The sequence below is a fragment of the Danio rerio genome, chromosome 9, assembly GCF_049306965.1.
Source record: "Danio rerio strain Tuebingen ecotype United States chromosome 9, GRCz12tu, whole genome shotgun sequence".
Taxonomy (NCBI): Eukaryota; Metazoa; Chordata; class Actinopteri; order Cypriniformes; family Danionidae; genus Danio; species Danio rerio.
In genome coordinates, this window is record NC_133184.1 from 52,271,126 (window position 1) to 52,292,072 (window position 20,947).

At 35.6% G+C, this 20,947-nt stretch overlaps 1 protein-coding gene and 1 long non-coding RNA gene across 8 annotated transcripts in view; both read left to right on the forward strand.

Annotated features, from left to right (window-relative positions):
* Positions 1-4,396, forward strand: part of grb14 (growth factor receptor-bound protein 14) — a 152,841-nt gene extending 148,445 nt beyond the window's left edge. For 4 of the 7 annotated variants that reach the window (XM_073913239.1, XM_073913240.1, XM_073913246.1 and 1 more), the window contains one exon: positions 3,427-4,396. In XM_073913239.1, the coding sequence (XP_073769340.1) occupies positions 3,427-3,438 (12 nt within the window). In that variant the 3' untranslated portion in view covers positions 3,439-4,396. Of the gene's footprint in view, positions 1-1,520; positions 2,357-3,426 lie in introns of those variants that run through there. The other 3 variants (XM_073913241.1, XM_073913247.1, XM_073913245.1) reach the window with 1 other exon arrangement.
* Positions 4,397-11,912: 7,516 nt separating this feature from the next.
* LOC137496436 (uncharacterized) lies at positions 11,913-17,616 on the forward strand. The gene is made up of 2 exons (XR_011016761.2): positions 11,913-12,092; positions 17,344-17,616. It is a non-coding gene; the product is annotated as an uncharacterized lncRNA (long non-coding RNA).
* Positions 17,617-20,947: the final 3,331 nt, after the last annotated feature.

Here is a 20,947-nt window from a genome sequence, read left to right on the forward strand (position 1 = left end):
ACATGCAAACTCCACACAGAAACGCCAACTGAGCCAAGGTTCGACCCAGTGACCTTCTTGCTGTGAGGCGACAGCACTACCTACTGCGCCACTGCGTCGCCAAAAGCCAACTTATCCAGCATATGTTTTACACAGCAGATGCCCTTTCAGCTGCAACCCAGTACTAGGAAACATCCTTACACACTCATTCACACATACACTACAGCCAATTTAGCTTATTCAGTTCACCTGTAGCGCATGTGTTCGGACTGTGGAAGAAACCGGAGCACCCAGAGGAAACCCATGCTACACGGTTCCCAGTATTGGTTTGTGGCTGGAAAGGCATCCGCTGTGGAAAACATATGCTGGAATAGTTAGCGGTTCATTCCGCTGTGATGACCTCTGAAATAGAGACTAAGACGAATGCTTGAAGTCAATTTTATGCTAATTGATTTACATTGATTGATATTTTATATGTCGGTATGGTAATCATTAATATGGTCCCACTTTATATTAAGTGGCCTTAACTAATATGTACTTACACAGGAATTAATAGTTTGCTACAATGTACTTATTGTGTAAGTACATGCATTTATTGTGTACTTATGCTTGATTAAATACCTGTATGTAATTACATCTGTAATTAACTTTTGTAAATACATTTGTAAATACACTGTTGACCATCCCTTACACCTTAACCCACCCTTAAACCTATCCACACCATCAAACCTGTCCATAACCCAACCAATATCCCAACTCAAAAGCACCACAAGTGTTCTCAAATACATTATGAACACAGTAAGTATATTGTATTTATTTTTTGATATAAGTACATAGTAGTTAAGGACACTTAATATAAAGTAGGACCAAATATTATTTTACTGTTTTAATTTTTTAATGTTAAAACTTTTTATTGAATAAAATTATCCCAGTATAAATATCATCCAATCATGATCATGTTAAAATCATAGTCAATCAGATCAAATGTCTTTACAGTAAGCACGGGTCTGTTCATTCAGAGTGGGTTTTCTGTTCACCGTTCCTTATTTTCAGTGCAGCACTGAACTGCTGTTTTTGTTTTTCATAAAGAACATGAAACACATTTTTGTACTTTTTTTTTTCTCCTGTATGTTTAATGACACTGACGGCAAATAAACTTGAAAAACCTTGTTCCATCCAAAATGAGCTGATGTCTTTTTTTTTAAATTGATTTCAGATATTTGTAAAAGAAAACTACACATGTAATAAAACTAGTGAATGAATAACTGTTGTATTAAATGTAATCCTAAAAGTCTATTAAGATGAATACACATACACTACTTGACAAAAGTCTTGTCGCCTATAAAGGTTTTAGGAACAGCAAATAATAAATTGACTTCTAGTTGATCATTTGGTATCAGAAGTGGCTCATATTAAAGGCAAATGCCTCTAGATTACACTTATTTTACCACAATAATATATGATCATGTATTGAATTTTAATGATTTAATAAGGACAGTAAGGTCTGACTTTGCTCAGACAAAAGTCTTGTCTCTTAACAGAAATAATATCCAGTATAGAATATAAAGTCATGCTGCAGTGGAAACAGAACGAATATTGTGTCTGACTCCATCATGAGCTTGGAGGACTGCATCCATACATCTCTGCACTGACTCAAATCACTTATTAATAAAGTCATCTTAAATGGCAAAGAAAGCGTTCTTGCAGGACTCCCAGAGTTCATCAAGATTCCTTGGATTCTTCTTCAAAATCTCCTCCTCCATCTTACCCCAGACATGCTCAATAATGTTCAGCTCTGGTGACTGGGCTGGCCAATCCTGGAGCACCTTGACCTTCTTTGCTTTCAGGAACTTTGATGTGGAGGCTGAAGTATGTGTAGCGCTATCCTGCTGGAGAATTTGCCCTCTCCTGTGGTTTGTAATGTAATGGGCTGCACAGATGTCTTGATACCTCAGGCTGTTGATGTTGTCATCCACTCTGCAGATCTCTCGCACACCCTAAACTGAATGTCACCCCAAACCATGATTTTTCCTTCACCAAACTTCACTTCACCAAACAGACTGATTTCTATGAGCATCTTGGATCCGTGCGGGTTCCAGTAGGTCTTCTGCAGTATTTGTGATGATTGGGATGCAGCTCAAAAGATGATCCATCAGAGAAATCAAGTTAGAAGTCAAGTTATTATTTGTTGCTCTTACAACTGGGATCAACAACTAGACTTTTGTCAGGTAGTGTGTATATGTATATTTGTGTAAAAGAAACAAATGCATAAAATGTTTTGTTCTGTATTTGTATTACGTATTGTATATGTATTTGTATTTATGTATTGTATTATATTTTATGTAATAACAATAAAAATATAACTGCTATTTTATATAAAAATATATATTCTAAAAAAATTGACATTTATAACCTCTTTGTAGAGCATACTGTGTATTTGAGATTGCTTTTACATTTATGAACAGGAGGATGATCATTTTTGGGACGTTTTTGTGGTATCAAAAAACTAGCAAACCCTGTTTTGCACCACCAGTGTTGAGTCTAATTAGTTACAAAGTAATTAGTTACAGTAATAAAATTTTTATTTGCAGAAAGTAATAAATTTCTTTATATATTTTTGTTGATTTCATTAGATAAATAAGTAAATACAGTATAAAATAACTTGGAAAAAATATAACTTTTTTTAATAATAGGACAAAATGTTTACTAATTCATATTTTTGACACATTTAAAACATTGTCTCTACATTAACAGGCTCTTTATACAAGACATTGTATATTTGAGATTCCTTTTACATTAATGGGCTGGAGGATGATCTATTTAGGGGATTTTGTAGCATCTAAAATATTCCAAATTCTACTTTGCACAACTATTGTTGAGTCTAATTTGTTACAAAGTAATTAGTTACTGTAATTAAATTACTTAAAGTAAAGAATTACTTTAGATTTTTGTATAATTTTATTATAGTAACTTATACTTAAAATTAAACCTTGTAAATAAATGCAACTTCAAATCAATTCAGAGAAACATAATATTGTTTTTTTGTTTGTTTATTGTACTAATATTTATTGTTTTAAAATAATTATATTTAAATAATTGCAGAATCAAAGAATTTATCAGCGAAAAAGTAGACCCTCTGATCGTCAAGGTATAATTCGCACACCTCATATACCTTATGGCCCAGGGATTCCCAAACTTTTTTATTCCGGGACCCACCTAGGCAAGTAATTCAATCTCAAGACCCACCATAAAATTTTAATATGGACAAATGGGTGAAAAAATGAATCCATTCAAAGCAGTCAAAAATATATGGTGTGTGGCTTTTTGGATTTTGTGATTTGAAATGCACAAAATGAGGCTCAAAGTGCTTTATGTGGGATGCTGGCTGTAACTTTGATCTTTTTTTGTTGTTGTTGTTGAAAAAGATACTCTTTTTTTTTTTTTTAGAAGAGAATATGATCAACCGGTCACCGGTTCGGTCTCAGCATATTCCCTCACCAATCAGCAGAGGCCCTCATCTCCTGAATATTAGTCACATGTCTGACTCTGATTGCGCTGCACCTGGTGCCTATTAGCAGGGTGCTTAAATACCAGCTCATTGCAAGGACTTTTGCTACCAAACATTTCTGAGCATTCCTACTGTTTCTGACTGACTGCCTTTCTGTTACCGATCACCTTGCTGCCCGTTTTCTGATTGTTTGCTGCCTGCCCTGACCAACGTCTGAATTATCATACCGTAAGCTGCCTGCCCTGACCAAAGCTTGTCTCATCGTATCGAACCGTAAGCTGCCTGCCCTGACCAAAGCCTGCTCTACTTTTTCTGAATTATTGCTGCTTGTCCTTGGATTTTCCGTTCTCTGTGTTTCCCTAACTGTGTTTTAATAAAGCTCAGAAATGGATCCACATCCCTCTGAGTCATCATAACACAATCTTTGATCAAGCCCCTGGATTATGATCAAGCCCCGTCACATCGCAGTAAATTCCACTGCTAGTGTATAGTCATAAGAAACTAAATAGCTTTTTGATCGACTACTACAAGCTGGGAAAAGGTCAGATAAATATGCCGATGCAATTAACATTATTGCTGAATTGATCTAACATTTACACATTTGCTTGAGGAAGGAATGATGTTATTTTCCATAACATCTATGCCCTTCCATAACATTAGGTGACGTTAAAACTAACAGACAGCACTATAGCTATGTATTGATTAGCAATCTGTCAATGTTGGGATGTAAAAAAATATTGGACAACAAATAGCTTCAAATGATAGAATACATAGCAAACATTAGAAAATATTGACAATAAAAAAAAGGTTTAGCCTATTAAAATCAATGGCCTATACAGAAATTAAATAAAGCTATAAAATCTACTTCACTTTTGATTGTATTTGCATATTTATTAAAAATGATTGAGCAAAATAAATAAATAAATAAATAAAATAAAAAAATAAAAAACGAAAAAGAGAAGCACTTTTCAGACCCACCCTTACTGAAAGCACCGCTCAGCGCGAGCTCTACCGTCTAAATGCAGATTGCGAGGGCTCAAACGGAGCAGTGCAAAAAAAGCAGTGAAAAGAAAAAGACAGCTGTGAAACATAACCAGCTTTGTCTTTTTGTAGAAGACACACTTTAGATATTTTTAGGGTAAGAGGTTTTTGAGTTATTGCCGTCAATCGTACTGGTTTTGATTCACCGCAATGTAAATAAAGCTGCAGCTATGTGACGTTGCGCGACCCACCTTTGTTCACTGTGCGATAGTTTGAAAACCCCTGTAATAGCCTAAAACAAAAGCAGTTTGAAACTGTTTTAACGATGCAACTAGTTATTAATTACTGTTTTGAAGTAACTTATCCAACACTGAGCACAACCACAGCTTTTTAAATATGAAATATGCAACAAAAGCCACTTGTATTCATATAGAATAGGTCATACAGAACCGATCAAAATGCATCAGATGGTTGGAGTATACAGTGCAGAACAGTACAGTATATGAATGCATGTTTTCTGATTGTGTGACACCAATAAACACAGAGGATGAAGTGATGGTCAGGGGATGTTTTGCTGGATCCAGAGCTGCTCAAAGCGAGGGTCACCCTGAAGCAAATAAAACACTGGACCTTCCATTGGGTCACGGTTTCATCCTACAGCAAGAAAAGAGCCCCAAAAAACCTCCAGGCTACGCCAGACCTGCCTTGACTTCACTGAACACAGTCCATGCTAAACCCCATCCAGACGCTTTGATGAGCTGGACAGAAGAGGGAAAGAAAAAAATACAACACTGTCGGGGAGAACTTCTGCAGGAGTGTTGGGTTTATTCGTTAGAAAGCTGAGTTTCATGTCCTATTGCTACTTAAGGGGGCAGTTCACCCAAAAATGGAAAATTTGCTCACTATTTACTCATTCTCAAGTTGTTATAATCTTGTTATATCTTGTTATGATGTTATATCTTTATTCTGTTGAGCAGTAAAAAGGACATTCTGAAGAAAGCTTAAACCTGTACCCATTGACTTCCATCATGGGCGTTGCTAAGCCTTTTTTTAGGGGCCCCTATATTTCTACTCAGCCCCTCTAAAACTTTTGTGATTAGCTCATAAACTGTTCACTAAATTATCGCCTCAGTCCCCTTTAAATTTGATAAGAAAACGGCAGCAGAAATAAAGTAGGTATCGCTGCAGCCCGGAGACCTGCAAGTGGGAGGAATCACACCGCAAGTAGGTTGGGTGACCTCCAAGTGGGAGGGACTCAAACCGCAAGTAGGTTGGGTTTATCAGGTTACTGTGAGGTTGGGTTTAGGGTTGGATTTAGGTGTAGACGTTAATAAAACACAACAGGTTACTGTGAGGTTGGGTTTAGGTTTAGGGTTAGGTGTACAAATTCATAAAGCACAATATTCAAGTCTAAATACAACTAAATAAGGTTTGCCCAGCCCACTCGGAGCTCCAAGACCCACCCACTTGGAGCTGGCTCTGGCCTCCGTTTATACCAGTGGTCACCAAACTTGTTCCTGGAGGGCGGGGTCCTGCACATTTTAGCTCCAACCCTAATCAAACACACCTGAACACGCTAATCAAGGTCTTACTAGGTATACTTGAAACATCCAGGCAGGTGTGTTGAGGCAAGTATTAGGCTATATATATATATATATATATATATATATATATATATATATATATATATATATATATATATATATATATATATATAAATATATATATATATATATATATATATATATATATATATATATATATATATATATATATATATATATATATATTTTTTTTTTTTTTTTTTTTTTACCTTATAAGAAACTGAGCCCCCCTAAAATGAAAATCCCAAAATCGCCCCCGACTTCTGTATAGGAATAACAAATATGAAAGTCCATGGTTACAGGTTGCCAACATTTTTCAAAATTTCTCAGAAAAGAAAAAAAGAAAGTCATGAGTTTAAATGCCTCTGATTGAAATGCTATATTTTTTTTCTTTAAGATAAATATTAATATTAAAACATTCAATATCTTTATGTTTTTAAAATGGCACAATGTGTTATTTGAAAAATTACACTCTACAAATATTGTTAAGGCCAGCGGTTCTCAAACTTTTTTCATCAAGTACCACCTCAGAAAAAACTCTCCCTCCAAGTACCACCATGACCAGTATTGAAATACAGTCACATTGTAGGCCTAAGCAGCTACAGCTCTGCACAGTTTAAAAACGTGGCAGATTTATTACTATTATTAATAATGTTTATTATTATTGGCCACTTTAAACCTCATAAATAGTTTGTACATTAACACTGTAGTGCTTATATGTAAAAAAACAAACAAAATAAAATGTCAACGTTTAAATTAAAATGTGCTGTTCTTAAAAATAAAATAAAAAATCTCCTGTACTTAAATCTAAAGTGTTAACCTGTAGTATCCTATTCATCAAAGCCTGGAAATGCTGCTTTGACCTCATAAATATAGGCTATATATCATCATATTCATATATGAACCATTTGTAATCAATTTTTAAATATATGTTGCATGTACATATAACATATTGGATTACTCTGCGTACCAGAAGGCAGCCCGTTCGCATCAATATATTCAAGTTACGGTCTAACAAAATGAAGTTCAGACAACAAGCTTTATTATATATGCTCATCCAGAGCGCTGCAGCCAGAATTCTGACCAGAACCAGACAATCAGAGCACATCACACCTGTCCTCAGGTCTCTACACTGGCTCCCAGTTACATTCAGAATATATTTTAAAGTATTATTACTGGTCTATAAATCACTAAATGGCCTAGGACCTCAATACATTACAGATATGCTCACTGAATACAAACCCAACAGATCACTCAGATTTTTAGGATCATATAAACTAGAAGTTCCAAGAGTTCAGTCAAAGCAGGGAGAATCTGCCTTCAGCCACTATGCTCCTCACTGCTGGAATCAGCTTCCAGAAATGATCAGAAGTGCTCCAACATTAGGCACATTCAAATCAAGACTGAAAACACATCAGTTTAGCTGTGCCTTTACTGAATGAGCACTGTGCTGCGTCCGACAGATTGCGCTGTTATGTTTTTCTCTTCTTCTTCATTCTTTTATTTCACATTTTACTTGTTTTTATTTTTTTTTATCAGTTTTATTATTATTTTTTTTTTTTTACTTGTTTCTTTTATTCTTGTTTATGTAAAGCACTTTGAATTGCCACTGTGTATGAAATGTGCTATACAAATAAACTTGCCTTGCCTTGACTTGCCTTGCCTTGCCTATATTAGCCAAATTACCTTTACCTCTTTAATCAGAGGCATTTTGACAGCATAAACTCCATTTTTTTAGGTTGGGTACTAAGTTGGCAATTCTGTGTGAGTTTGCATGTTCTCCCCGTGTTTGTGTGGGTTTCCTTCGGGAGCTCTGGTTTCCAATAGTATCTGGAAAGCTGAGATTGCATCACTCAGCGATGCTATGTCAGACATAATGCACTCAATGGAGTGAGTGATGTCACTGTTGGGTTAGAGGTGGGGTTAGGTGAGCGCATTAAAAAGCATTGGATGCAGCTCAGATAGCACTTCACCAGGTCTGCCTCCAGACCCCTCTCGTGTTTTCCCACACAGTCCAAACACATGCGCTATAGATGAATTGGGTAAACTAAATCGGCCACATGAGTGTGAATCCAAGAGTGTATAGGTGTTTCCCAGTGCTAGGTTGCAGCTGGAAGGGCATGAAAAGAAAATTGACTGATTACGGTTTTTCTAGTTTGCTCTTACCTGGATCATTCTGGATCATTACCTAGGATCATTCTGACATTTTCCTCATCACTATCCCAGCAGAGCAGAAGACATGTCTTGCAAATGTGTAAACCCTTTCTCATTGGATTGACACATTTTCCCCACCATTTTGCAACTGGTTTGACACTTCTTTACACCAATCTTCAATTAGCAATCAGTTTGCAAGCCTAATTTAAAAGAGGTGGCCGGTCTGTGTTGTTCTTTGCCAGCATGGATGGAAGAGGTCAATAGTGTCTGTCTTCAACTCTGATAGATTTGACTGTATTTTGGTTTACACGTGTTTTCTCTAATATTTACAGTTTTATAATTTATATAATTCAAATTAATTTTATTATTTTTGTCTGTTTTGTTTTTAGCAGTATTTTAGTTTTCAGCCACAGTTTGAAAAAATGTCATGGATTTAATATAAATTTAATCAAAGCCTCCGCTGCGTAAAGCATATGCTGAATAAGTTTGTGGTACATTCGGCTGTGGCGACCACTGATGAATAAAGGGATTAAGGCCAAAAGAAAATGAATGAATGAATGAAAGAATGAAAGAATGAATGAATGAATGAATGAATGAATGAATGAATGAATGAAAGAAAGAATGAATGAATGAATGAATGAATGAATGAATGAATGAATGAATGAATGAATGAATGAATGAATGAATGAATGAATGAATGAATGAATGAACGAACGAATGAATGAATGAATGAATGAAAGAATGAATGAACGAATGAATGAAAGAATGAATGAATGAATGAATGAATGAAAGAATGAATGAAAGAATGAATGAATGAATGAAAAAATGAATGAATGAATGAAAGAATGAATGAATCAATGAAAGAATGAATGAATGATTGAATTAATGAATGAATGAATGAATGAAAGAATGAATGAATGAATGAAAGAATGAATGAATGAATGAAAAAATGAATGAATGAATGAAAGAATGAATGAATCAATGAAAGAATGAATGAATGATTGAATTAATGAATGAATGAATGAATGAAAGAATGAATGATTGAATGAATGAATGAATGAATCAATCAATGAAAGAATGAATGAATGATTGAATGAATGAATGAATGAATGAATGAATGAATGAATTCAGCTGAACTTGAGATTCATGGAATTAAAGGATTGCCTCATTACTTGTTTATTTATAGATTTTCCCAATATTTTCATCGTTATAGCAAATCTTTGTTGCATTATAATCATTCTTTGTAACTCTACAATACTACACGTGCTGAAAAAAAATCGTGAAATAATGATTAAAAAACATTTAATATTGCCAAAAAGTACAACGACAAAAAATGAATGGTCTTTATTAGGACCGTGTATTGGCAACCTCACGATTTGATACATATCACAATACATGGGTCACGATACAATATGTCACGATATATATATATATATATATATATATATATATATATATATATATATATATATATATATATATATATATATATATATATATTGCGATACAATAAATATTGTGATATATTGCAATAGTTTCTATTAGTAAGTGTGTCATCTTATATTGACAACTTGATAAAGTCAGCAGACAAATTAAAATTCCAATTCCAATTTTTGAGATTTGCAAAGCTTGCAAATGGCATTTTTTTTGTGTGTAATTCCATATTCCCTGGTATAGTGTTATATACAGCCACACGTCAGCCCTAAAAGCTGGAGGCGCCTTTTGTATTTTCCACCATGCTCACTCTTGCTTACTTTTGATATTGTACTGCTTAGCGTTTTGTTGATAGTTAGCGACATCTACTGGAGCAGAGGAGGAGGTTGTTTGGTTGTTTGGTTGTTTATCGATACTTCAGGTTGGACTATCGATACACTATTGCGAAAGGAATTATCGCGATAGTTAGATATGTCAATATTTTTGCACAGCCCTAGTCTTTATTCATCTTTATTAATTTTTATTGATATAAAAATTTCAATAGATTATCATGCTGTTAATGTTTTTATAAATTCAAAAGGTAATTGATTATTGTGGTCTTAGTTTAAATGTTGTAATTATTATCATTACTTCTACCATAATTATTTATTATTCAGTTTAAAATTCTACAATGATTTGTTTATTCTGTTTTAAATAGTTATAAGTTGCTCTCTGCTTTACCAATGTTGGGTTGCAGCTGAAAGGGCATCCGCTGCGTAAAACATTTGCTGGATAAGTTGGCAGTTCATTCCGCTGTGGTGACCCCAGATTAATAAAGCGACTAAGCCAAAATGAAAATGAATGAATGAATTTTGCTGCACTTGAGATTTATGGAACTAAAGGATTGCCTCATTACTTAATTATTTATATATATATTTCCCCAATATTATCATTGTTATAGCAAATCTATGGTTGCGGAAATGATCTAACATCCTTTAATAACACTTTTAAAAAACGCAATAAAAACAAATAAAGCCTGATCTCCTTATTTGTTGCATTATCATCATTCTCTGTAACTCTACAATACTTCACGTGCTGAAAAAATAAATCAGTAATAATTTAAAACATTTAATATTGCCAAAAAGTAGAGCACTGACAAAAAAATGAATGGTCTTTATTAATCTTTATTCATTTTTATTGATATTAAATATAATTCAATAGATTATCATGCTTTAATGTTTTCATAAATTCAAAAGATAATTAATTATTGTGGTCTCAGTTTAAATGTTGTAATCATTATCATTACTTCTACCATAATTATTTATTATTCAGTTTAAAATTCTACAATGATTTGTTTAATCTGTTTTAAATAGTTATAAGTTGCTCTCTGCTTTACCAATGTTGGGTTGTGGCTGGAAGGGCATCCGCTGCGTAAAACATTTGCTGGATAAGTTGGCAGTTCATTCCGCTGTGGTGACCCCAGATTAATAAAGGGACTAAGCCAAAAAGAAAATGAATGAATGAATGAATGAATTCTGCTGCATTTGAGATTTATGGAATCAAAGGATTGCCTCATTACTTAATTATTTATAGATTTCCCCCCCAATATTTTCATTGTTATAGCAAATCCATGGTTGCGGAAATAATCTAACATCCTTAAATACAAACCCAATAAAAACTCAAAAAAAAATATCTACAATACTACACATGCTGAAAAAAAATCAAGAATTAAGTATTAAAAACATTTAATATTGGCCAAAAGTAAAGCACTGACAAGAAATAAATGATATTTATTAATTTCTATTGATATATAACTAAAAAAGAATTAGGCTGTCAATGTTTTAATACAGTACATTCCTTCGGGTGCTTACAGGTGGTTTCCCCCACAATCCAAACACATGCGGGACAGGTGAATTGGGTAAGCTAAATTGTCCGTAGTGTATCTGTGTGAAAAATAATGTATGGGTGTTTCCCAGTGATGGGTTACAGCTGGAAGGGCATCCAGGGTAAACATATGCTGGATAAATTGGCGGTTCATTCCGCCGTGGCAACCCCAGATTAATACAGGGACTAAGCCAAAAAGAAAATGAATGAATGTTTTATACATTCAAAAGTTAATTGATTAATGTGGACTTAGTTTAAATGTTGTTATTATTATGATTACTTCTACCATAATCATTTATTATTAATATCATCATTATTTGTAATTCTATAATGATTTGTTTATTCTGTTCTAAATAGCGTTATAGTAAGTCGCCATCTGCACTACACACATCTCGCCACGTGATGGCAGTAAATGAACGTCTTATCGGCTCTTCATTGCAGGTCAACCTCTGTTTATCTTCAAGCTAGCTTTTAGCACCGAAACTCAAATCTTATTCGATTTATCTGCTGTAAATTGGATTAATTTTCCTGTGGAGTATCCTCTGAAGATGATCCTCAACTTCTCGAAGGTGAGATTTGCTTTTAAAGTGCTTTATTTAGCAGAGACACGTGCTGAGGGCGACATAAACGGTGGTGAGTTGATTGTGTTTGACTATAAAGCTCAATAGATCGATTATAAAACTGGACTTGGGGTTAAAGGAGAATGTTTTGTGATGTTTTATAAAACTGTAGCACGTGTTTGGAGTAAGTAATACATATTAGGAAATAAGAGTATAGATTAAACATAGCATTTGATAAGAACACACACACAGTTACCACTTCAGTTTTCCTGGATGTACAGTAGTACAGCATGTATTTTTGGCGGGAATGTTAATGTTAGTTTTATTCATTAAAGGTCTGACATATTTGATAACATCTATTTCTAGTTTCAAATAAGAAAATGATAGTGTGCCAAACTAAATGTTTTGCATAGGGCCCGAAATTGTTGGCTTCGCCCCAGTGTGTGTGTGTGTGTGTGTGTGTGTGTGTGTGTGTGTGTGTGTGTGTGTGTGTGTGTTTATAGCACGTCTTTTGTGTGTTTGCTGTGCATGTTTTTCATCTGCATGGATTAAAAATTTTTTTTGTGCATCAAAATAATAAAAATGTTTTACAGTTAATTTTTAAACATATTTTTCTTATTTTAAATTTTTTATATTCATATAAATATATATAAATTATATATTTATATTTTCCATATATAATGATTTATATTCTTCTAAGTAGGCATGGGCCGGTATAAGATTCTGACGGTATAACCTTAGATAAAAATATCACGGTTTCATGGTATCACGGTATTATGATTACTGCTCTAAAATCTGCTCTTTTTAAATGTCTGGGTAAAAAAACAAAACCTTTTTCCACTTATAAACAATATATTTTCATTTGGGAAATATTTAAAATATTTTGGAGCAGTAAACATGTCAGGATAAATAATTCAAATGATTTATTGACTTACGCTGTTTTCATTAGTTTCAAAAACACAGATTTTATTATTATTATTATTATTTTTTACAATTTAAAACAACGTCTTCAGAGATCCTTTCTGCTGGAGATACTGTTGTCTTCAAAAAATGTAAATAAAAAATCTTACACATACCTTAGGAACGGTATAACAGAAAATTTTGGAGGTTTTAAAACTTTTACTTTTCCAAACCGCGGTATACCTTGAACACAGTAATTGTCCTATGTTGATCCAGGGGCGGAGTGGGACTCCTTTTCAGCCCTGGAGTTTCAAGCCTCAGACCGGCCCACCTTAGTTCATGACTGACTTTATTAAAAACGGTCATTTCCCATTCAGTTTCGAATGACACCATCACGTCTTTTTCAAGAAAGCAGCTGCTTCAGAACTTCAAATGTTTTTCATAAATATAAGAACATTAAATGGTAGCTAAATCTTTAGTCTTTAAAGCATCACAATGTTTTTTCCTGCAATGTCATTTTATCTGCAGGCTGCATTTTGCTTATGAAGCTGCGATAAATGAAATAAAAAAGAGTGGAGCTTCGACAGAATAATAAATAAAAAGAGTGAGGCTATGGCCAAATAAATAAATAAATAAATGAAAAAAGTGCGACTGCTGAGAGTGCAAGTAGCTAGGGACACCGGACACCTCACGGCCAAAAAACGGACTGGCCCACCAGGAGTTCTCCCGATTAGCCAATCCAGGCCTGTGTCGATCACAAATTCACTCTCACTCTGTCAAAAAAGTTAATTACTGGATTACTATTAATGAACAATTTGTTTAATTTAATTAATTAATTTATTTGTTTGTTTTTGCCCTTTTAGTTCACTGACAAGTTTTATATGCCATCCAAGGGCACAGCTTCCAATTAGGCATGGGCCGGTATAAGATTCTGATGCTATGATAACCTTGGATAAAAATATGACAGTATTGTGATTATACTGCTCCAATCAGTGGCGTAGCGGACGGGCCCGCAGGGCACGCACAGCGGGGGGGCCCGCGTGATTAGGGGGCCCCACGTCGTCGCGATTTTCAATAATGGAAAATCCAGGAACCGCAATAATCAAACTCTTGGGAACAACTGTGGACGGAACCAAAGTTCACAGGTCTGTGTTCTCTGAAAACCTCTCAAGCGGTGGACTACTTTTTTCTGATTGCTTGCCGCCGAACCGCGTCATAACCAATGAAGACGCGCCGCTGTTTCTCGCCGCTGGTTCTTGTTAAAAAATGAATGACTTCTGGCTACTTTTACGCTCTCGCCGCTTTCGGTTTGTGATCGCTCCTCAGTTTGTGAAGGATTCCCCACGTTGTCGCTCCACTCCGCCTCCATTTTGTGACATAGATATATACAATAGATATTGTATAGGGACCCTGAGCATGGGTCAATAGCGCCGCCACATTGGTACAGTGCTCCCAGGACAAATGTCATTCAACCGCACTAGACAAGTGTTTTTACGTGAAGATGCGGGACTGTAGCGCTGTCTACGAGTGTAGTAACAACCAAACAAAGAAAACAAAGCACAAAGGCAGAACATTTCATAGGTAATATTAAGTTTTTTTCTGTTTTTGTATGTTCTGAAATTTGTGCTAAACAGGTAGCGTTATTGATGATAACAGTCACTTACTGCATTCACCATAAGGCAAAGTAGCTCCAATTCGCACTAAATACTCGGCTTATGCTAGCTTTGTTGAATAAAATCAGCAAACAATGCAAAAGAAATATGACAACGAGATGCTGCGCTGCCAGAAACTTGTATTTTTGTCGGCTAACGTTAGTGAAAGAGTCGTTCATGATGGAGATTCATTCACAAACAAATCGCTCCCTCCGTCAGTATGAGAAGTGAAAGCAGGAGAGGAGGTGTGTTTCAGGACATGATTAGATCACATTTAACAGGGAGGGTGGGTAGTACATTTCTGTACACACAAACACAAGCTTTTTGTCAGGAATGCCCGTGCGGTCACTGATCCATCAATGTAGAAAAGTGATGTAAAATTATAATTTTCATAATTAAAAAAAAATAAAAATACTAACATCCAGGAAAACTCCCGATCATAGATATATGTGTATATCTCTGGCTCTGCCGCCCCCAAACACCCCCCACCCAAACCCCACCGACCCCCTTGAAAACTGGGGGCCCCATCGGTGATCCCTGCAGGGGGGCCTCCGCATTTTGCGCTACGCCACTGGCTCCAAAAGAAGTTCTTTTTAAAGAACTTACATAAAACTACCCCCCCACACACACATTGAACACAATATGTTTTATTTTAAGAAATATTTAAAATATTTTGGACCAGAAGCTTTTGGTGTAGAGGTTCATTTTCTGCTGAAGATACTGTTGCCCAAAAAAACTAACTAAAATACTTGTGAAAAAACATGTAAAACCTTGACTTTTCCAAACCGCTGTATACCTTGAAACCGGTTATCATCTTATGCTTGCTTCCAATCTTTTTCAATGTAGTGAAAAGTACTTGACCAGAGATTAGATGTGGCTGCAGAAGCAGAAATCAGCCACAGCCTTTAACCGAGCAGGGTTAAGGAAACTAATGAAAAATTCATCCTGGAAAATTTTGATCAGTTATAGGTTCTGAATGACGATTTCGACGACTTTTCGATTAATTGCCCAGCCCTAGATTTTTGTATCTAATATATCATTTACGAGTAATAATAATGATGATAATAGGCATCACGGTGGCGCAGTGGGTAGCAAGAGTGCCTCACTTAAAGAAGGTCGCCAGGTTCGAGCCTCAGCTGGGTCAGTTGGCATTTCTGTGTGGAGTTTGCATGTTCTCCCTGTGATCGCGTGGGTTTCCTCTTGGTGCTCTGGTTTCCCCATAGTCCAAACACATGCGATATAGGTGAATTGCTAAATTGTATGTAGTGTATGTGTGTGAATGCAAGAGTGTGTGGGTGTTTCCCAGTGATGATGGGTTGCAGCTGGATAAGTTGGCGGTTCATTCCGCTGTGGCGACCACTAATTAATAAAGGGACTAAGCCGAAAAGAAAATTAATTAATTATTATTAATAATAATAATAATTATTATTATTATTATTATTATTATTATTAAAAAATTAAATTAACATATTTTTAAATTAAGTACATAATTCACTTAACAATAATAATAATAATAATTATTATTATTATTTAAAAAGTTGACATATTGACATATTTTTATATCTAATATATAATGCACAATAATAATATTAATAATAATAATAATAATAATAATAGTTTATTTGGATTATTATTTTAAAAAATGAACTGACATATTTTATATCTAATATAATGCACTTATTATTATTATTATTATTATTATTATTATTATTATTATTATTAATGATAATAATAATAGTTTATTATTATTATTATTGTTTTAAAAAGTCAATTGACATATTTTTATATCTAATATAATGCACTTCATAATAATAATAATAATAATAATAACAATAATAATAATAATAATAGTTTATTATTATTATTATTATTATTATTATTATTTTTATTATTGTTACTATTTTTATTAAAAAGTCAATATATTTTATATCTAATATATAATGCACTTATTAATAGTAGTGCTACTACAGCTTCTACTACTAATAGTATATTATTATTATTATTATTATTATTATTTTAATTATTTAAAAATTAAATTGCCTTTATAATTGCAAACCTTGTTGCCAAAGGCTTTTTTTTTTTAAATTTTTTTTTTTTACGTACTGTTAGGTAGTCATAAGTTTCTAGTTTACTCCTTTACCTAGTAAAAAAAGTTAACCAGCATGTTACACACCATGCAAATTTAACACACAAGACGCTCTTAATCTGGTGTCTTCACTTAGCGTTTATATGTGCAACTCTGATTGATGCATCTTCAATATTTAGTGCGAAACGATGCCAAAATTGCACCGGCAAATTTCTGACACCAAAACGTAAAGATTGAGAAATCTCTTGTCAGAGACCTTGCCTTCGGCAGCATCTGCAGTGCACACCGAACAATTAGCATGTCTCTCACTGCCATCTGCTGAAGTGACCCGACGGGCAGCGTGCGAGAGTCTGCAGTGATCAGAAAAGCATTCAGATGACATAACGCATTGTGTGCATGTGATATCTGAACCGCTCTTAATCCCTGTTGTGAGTTTAAACGCAGCATATCTCGCACCCCGAGCGCTTATCTCTCTCTTTCTCTCTCTCCGCTGAGCGTTTCACTTCTCAGATCTGGAGGATATAGACGCACTGATGTCTTAAACACACTGCCCGTCTTCCAAGGTCTGCTGTTAAACGCTCCTGTGGATGTATTTCTGCCATTGATCTGTGTTTGGCTGCAGGGATCTACAGAGAGAGCAGCTGTCGGAGGGAGAGCACTTGAGAGAAGACGCTCCTTAATGAATTCATCCTGCTAAATGCAGTCCAAAGTGCCTGTGGAAAGCTGTGATCTGCTTGGCTATAAGGGCCCGGCGTCTGGAGCCCCCTCTGAGTGCTTGATACCTACAGAGGGCTCTGCTGTATAGCGCAAAACAATAGCACGTCTTACTTTTTGTGTGGTTTTAATGTGCATGGATTAAAGAAGTTACTTTTTATCATGCATTGAAATGAGCAAATGTGTTATACAGTTTCTTTCTTCATCATTTTTTTATATTCATAATTTTTCATCTTGTTCATATATGCAAATTAATTTCTTCTGAGCAATAATAATGATTATCATACACTGTTTCCCGCACCATCTGCACTGGTGCCCCCCAGGGATGTGTTCTCTCCCCACTGCTCTTCTCCCTGTACACCAACGACTGCACTGCAAAAGACCCCTCCATCAAACTCGTTAAGTTTGCAGATGATACTACTGTTATCGGAATCATCCAGAGTGGTGACGAGTCTAATCGGACATATTTTTTATATCTAATATATAATGCACATTAATAATAATAATAATAACTGTAATAATGCTTCACCTGAACACGAGGCCGTCATGACCGCAAACTCACCCCCTCATATGGAAGAAGGAAACCATCGTGCTATTCAAGATCAGCTGAAGTAAGTAGAGTTTACTGCACAGACCTTTAAAGTACAAATGAAATCAAAACTAACCATTTGATTTTGTTAGCTCATGTTGCTAGTTTTGAGGGGAACAATTCATCTGTGCATGTCATTTAAAAAATGTTCTTGTAATCTTTAATGAAAATCTGTTTTCAGCTATGTTCTCAGATTAGGTCTGTCTGAGGTATTGGGCGGGGCTAACATACTTAACCACGCCCAGAGCCGGCCCTCCCTATAAGCGAACTAAGCGGCTGCTTAGGGCCCTGCCACCACAAGGGGGCCCTCACAAGCCGCTAGTGGTGCAAGCCGTTTCCTTGCTGAAATAGTTTTTTATTTACATTTTACAAATTGTCTTCATCGAGAGTGCTTTAGTACTAAAATATACTGAATTCACTGAAAAGAAAAAAAAAATCACGATTTTATTAGTTGAAATTGGTTTCGTGTGAAGGTCATGAGATCAACAGGAAGCTCTCAACATCTCATCTCTCATATGCGGTGTTCTCGCGGTTCAAGTTTGCTCTTTCATTGCAACCTTCGAGACCAACTGGTCTCCACAAAAATGCGAATCCGTGCATAGACACAACCATGGTTGCTTCAATGCCTTCCCCATTATATACCAGATTTATTTTGGAAATTGGACAACGAAAATGAAACGGATCTAATATTATTCTTCAGGCGTAGAGAAACTACGAGGAACAATGACAAGAAGAGCCAAGCATGTGCTAATTATTATGTTAAAAACAGAATCTAGAACATTTGCCGAAATTAGACAAGTACAGATTAATAAATGTCATCAATGTGCTATATTTTATTTTTTACTGGTTTTACAGACCAGGCTTTAAGTCTAAGGGTGCTTTCACACCTGTGAATCGATTCAGTTGTTCCGAAACAGAGATTACAAATGTTACATTGTTGCTATTTGCTCTTGGAGCGGTTCGCTTTCACACTGCAAAGTTTCTAAACGGACCAAAAGAGCTAAAACAAGTCACGTGTGAGTAAACTCTCCTTACATTGGTCAGAGTGTCAGGGTTTATTTTGCAGCGTCCCGCTAAGCTGTCAGGAGAGGTGGTGGTTTGGTGGGGATTGAAAGGGTGCGCGCGCAACGTGTCTGAGGAGAGACGCGGTGGGGAGGGTGAGAAGGGTGCGCGACGATGCCTATTTGAGGACCGGGAGGGAGACGCAAGATTACCGGGAGATCATCACTCGTTTGTGTGTTCCCGCCCTACTCATAATTCTCTCTTCATATAGCCGTAAGCCTATTACATATCCATAAACTGCCTCGCATGGTTCAGGATTGGTAGAGCTACGCATCGATGAATTGGCTCTTCAGTGTTTGAACTCTCAGTAATGATTAAATCACACTGAACTGAGCTGAACTGAACTGAACTGAACTTAAACACTAAAACCTGAACCACACTGTTCCAGTTACTATGACGATTTATGTGAAGCTGCTTTGACACAATCTACATTGTAAAAGCGCTATAGAAATAAAGCTGAATTGAATTGAATAAAACACTGTGATAGAACCACGCTTGGATCGTATCGCTTTCTCACTGCAATCGAGCCGCTCCAGGGTTCGTTTCAATCGAGCCGAGACCACCTCATTCAAGCGATCACGGAGCGATTACTTTGGCGCGGAACAGAGCGCGATTGCCCTGTTCACATATGCCAAACGAACCGCGCTAACTGGGCAAACGAGATACGTTACGAAACATAAGTGTAGGTGTGAAAGCACCCTTAAAACGTATTTTACTGAAATGCTATACTGAAGTGTCTTTCACTGACATATTTTGCACACTGGTCAAATTTTTCCTGAGACATGTTTATAAAAGTTATGTTCTGATTGAGTTAATCATAGTTTAATATAAGCTCTGGACCCTGCATCTCAAAAATCTATGGGTATCAACATTAACCCAGTATTTGTTGCTTCCCTTTTTCTTATGTTTTTTATATTCACTTCTTTTTTTATATTTACTTTATATTATTTGCTTACTGATTTTTATTATTTAATTATTATTATTATTTGTTTTTGTTTTTAATGAGTTCAGAATGTATATTTTATTACCAAGTAATAGGTTTTCAGTTTTGGCTAATTATTGTTTACGGTCATTGAATTGCAGGGTATTTACTTTTGGAATTTATAAATAAATAAATAAACATCTCAACCTAGAATGTCTGATCTTCAATCTGTTTGCTAAATTAGTAGAATATGTTTTAAACACTCCTGAAGGATGCAAAGTACGTATGGAATCACTGGTCACTTTATTAAAGATTGTTTCAAGAGTTCACACTTAGCTGATGATTGATTATAAAGCGTGTTTGGCATGCTGTTCCGGGAGAGAGCCCTGAGCTCATAAGATCCGGGAAACGGGGCTCCCTCCAGTTTGCAAGGCGAGAGGGGAGTTTGAGCTCAGGTAGATCTCGAGAACTCCCCTGCTGTAGCAGCTAATGAACAGATAGTGATTGCTCTTAAGAGATAACTATTAACTAGGAGCATGTCTATGGTGCCGATTTGGATTAGTCAATTAACTTAGGTTGCATGTTTTTGACGGTGGGAGGAACCCGGGGGAAACCTACATGAGCACGGGGAGAATGTGTAAACTTCACACAGAATTTTTGGCTGGCTTGGTAATGACTAGAACCAGTGACGTTCTTGCTGTGAGGCAACAGTGGGCCACCGTGCCACCCATCTAGGAAAGGAGGAGGAGGAGTAGGGGTGGAAGGGGGGATTCTTCAAAATGAAGATGGCTGTTATATGGAACTTAGGGTATTTATAGTGGATTAGGAATCGTCTGATTGGTGAATCATGATTGGATAATGCGGGGCCAGCCGCAAGCAATCATAAGCACGTGATCCTTTCGAAATTAGATTATAAATAAACTTTACTTATTGTTCATT